At 37.6% G+C, this 3302-nt stretch overlaps 1 protein-coding gene across 1 annotated transcript in view; it reads right to left on the bottom strand.

Annotated features, from left to right (window-relative positions):
* The window catches only part of LOC126494728 (lysozyme C-1-like), a 13664-nt gene that overhangs the window by 898 nt on the left and 9464 nt on the right, over positions 1-3302 (bottom strand). The window contains exon 3 of the mRNA XM_050132139.1: positions 268-346. Within this exon, the coding sequence (XP_049988096.1) occupies positions 268-346 (79 nt within the window). The remainder of the gene's footprint in view (positions 1-267; positions 347-3302) is intronic.

Below are 3302 nucleotides of genomic sequence, written 5' to 3'. Positions count from 1 at the left end.
CCTAACCTGAGCAGAGCACAAGATGCTCACTGTCAATGGGATGTCTCAGGAACAGAACAGTAGCTCATTCTACAAATAGTATGGAGGACTGAGAAGAAAGTATTCATGTATAGGATTCTCAGAATTCAGGGAAATCCCCTAAAACTAACGATGTAGAGAAAGGTCCCAGCTGTGCCTGCAGGGCTCAGAATGACACTTGGGCCTCATTAAAGCTCAATGCATAGAACAACAGAACCCACAGTTTCCCCTTCCCAAGTTCCCACATACCATGCTCTAATGCCTTGTGGGTCCCTCACAACCCTCTTTGCACACTTGATGGCTTGAGTGATGTTATCCTGGAGCAAAGCTGAAAGACATGGGTCAGAAACGACAAGGATGGTTAGAGAAGCATTTAGTTCAGATCCAGGCAGCTTTCCTCTGTGACACTGAGCAGAGAATACAAGAAATTTCTTCACAGCTGTCCATGCATCTTTGATTACTGGAGAGAGTGTCTCTTGTTTCCATCCACTTGACATGGTATAAGTCATTTTATTTCTCATTTCTCAAGACCCTGGGTGATGGAATAGACTTGAAAGTAGAGTGTTCTTAATATTGCATCACTGATAAAAAGTAGAGAGCACACTGAAGTAACGAGGAGTTACTGGAGGCTGTGTGACTGTCAGCTACCATGGGGGAAGTTCCTCTTCCTTCTCACACTGGAAATTAGAACATGCTAATAACAGTCACCTGGGTCTACCATTGGAAAATTCATCCTAAGAAAACAGATACCGCACAGATGGCTCAGTGACTAAGAGCATTGGATGCTCTTCCAGACGACTTGATTCCCACCATCCACATGGTGGCTCTTTAGTGTCTGTAATGCCAGTTCCATTAGATGGAAACCCTCTTCTGACTTCCACAGGTACCAGGCACACAAGCAATCCTATGTGCAGGCAAAACACCCACACACATAAAGATAAATAATACTTTATGAATGCAAACAATGCACAAGCTTTGGGTGAATAAAGTTCTTCCTAGTAATTTATTTTTATTTATGTATTTATTTTATTATAGTATTCTGTCTATGTGTATCCCTGCAGGCCAGAAGAGGGCACCAGACCTCATTATAGATGGTTGTGAGCCACCATGTGGTTGCTGGGAATTGAACTCAGGACCTTTGGAAGAGCAGGCAATGCTCTTAACCGCTGAGCCATCTCTCCAGCCCCCTAGTAATTTATACCAGCAAAATAAACAGAGCCAGGTGCTCTGACACTCCAGACCTGATGCTGTACAGCAAACTCAGGCTGAAGAGCACTGGGTGAGAATTGTGAGTTCCATTCCCAGCAACCATATGTAGTCTCATAACCATCTATAATAAGATCCTCTGACTTCTTCTGGCATGCAGGTAGAACACTGTAAACATAATAAATAATTTAAAAAAATTTCTATACTTATTTGCAATGTTTTTAACATAGAGAATATTTGTACTGCAAATTTAGTCACTCTTTAAAATGAGAATTCAGGTTAATATTTCTTACTATGAACGTAGTTTTGAGAAATAACATCTCTCGAACTTATGCAAATATAATTTGTGTATAAACAGCAAATCTTTACATGTTTCTATGTGAGTACATATCTATGTTATATATCTCTACATTAACCTACAGAATAGATGTATAATCTAGAAGAGTATTTTCCAGAGGTTTCCAGGTATATGAACTCTCTAAATAGGCAAACCGGAAGTGATATTCCTCTATCCCTGTAGATTCTAATCCCTTTCCATGACTGTGATGAGTCTACAAAACACTTTTGCAGATAGGCTAAGGAGATGACAAAAAAATTCCACCATCTATTTCTCTTGAAAATTTTTAACAACCAAATTTAGCAGAGTAGGAATTAATAGTTCACTGTTTAGTGCTTGGCTAAAATGTACCAAGTCTTGGGCTCACTTCCAACACTGGAAAAATAGAATGACATTGGCTGATTAAATTCATGTACAGAAATTGCACATTACTTCCACCATGGTATGAATTCAAGTTCTTCCATCCCAAGCCTCCATCCTGATATGAACCCTCTGTGCTTCGTTTCTTGTTGAAAACAAGTTTCTTCTTAAATACATAAATCTATGTTATTTTATTTGATGAGATAATGTCCATCTAGGAGTGAATTGTTTGAATATGCAAACTAAAGCATTTTAAAACAAAATCTGGTACTAGTAATTCACTCTAAGATCTCTCAACATGAGGAGCACATCAATACATACAAAAAGGAGCCAGCTGGAAAAAAATTCCAGGACTTAATGGTACCCTGTCATATGAGCTTTATGATAGTAATATCTTCATTCCTATATGCTAGAAATCTTTATAATAAAAATCTATTAGGTTAAAACGCCCTTACAACAATATCCATAACTAGCCATAAATAAACTGTTAGAATGGAAATCTTCAGAACAAAACACCAATAAGGCCACTTACAATTATTTGTTGCATATATATATCCCAGAAACATTCATGTTATAAAATAACAATTTGTTGCAAATATTTGCTTTTATTAATTTTAAATATGTGAATGAGTAAGTGCATATGAGTATAGGTTTAATGAAACGTCAAGTTTTAATGATAACAACTATTTATTTTTAAATTTTCTACTACTTTAACATGTGTGTCTCTGGTGGTATGTGCACCCTCAAAAATGTACATGTGTCTATTATAATGTAGAATTCAGAGGACAGATACAAGACCTGTTCCTTAGAAGCAGTCCCCATTGTTTCTGAGATAAGGTCTACCATTGGAACTGGGTTACAGATTAGGCTATGCTGGTTGGCAAGTGAGGCCCATGGATCTGCCTGTCTCAGACTCTGCTGGCCTGGTCTTACAAATGCATGAAACTCAGAAAAAAAAATAATGATTATCTTGAAATTTACGGACAAATGGGTGGATCTAGAAAACATAATATTGAGTGATGTAACCAAGACCCAGAAAGACAAATATATATACTTACTCATAAGTGACTTTTAGACATAAAGCAAAAAATAAATAAATAAACCTACAATTCACAACCCCAGAGAACCTAGACAATAAAGAGGACCCTAAAAGAGACTTACGTGTATCTACATGTATCTAACAAGAAGTAGAAAAAGACAAGATCTACTGAATAAATTGGGAGCATTAGAATAATTGGAGAGGGGAGAGGGAGGGGGGAGAGGAAGGGACAGATTGGAGAAAATTAATAGCTCAATAAAATCTATTAAAAATGAAAATACAGGGCTGGAGAGATGGCTCAGTGGTTAAGAGCACCGCCTGCTCTTCCAAAAGTCCTGAGTT

The sequence above is a fragment of the Alexandromys fortis genome, unplaced genomic scaffold (assembly GCF_014885135.2).
Source record: "Alexandromys fortis isolate MF-2015 unplaced genomic scaffold, M_Fortis_MF-2015_v1.1 scaffold_375, whole genome shotgun sequence".
In the NCBI taxonomy this organism is placed as follows: domain Eukaryota; kingdom Metazoa; phylum Chordata; class Mammalia; order Rodentia; family Cricetidae; genus Alexandromys; species Alexandromys fortis.
This window is presented reverse-complemented; position numbering and strand designations above follow the sequence as displayed.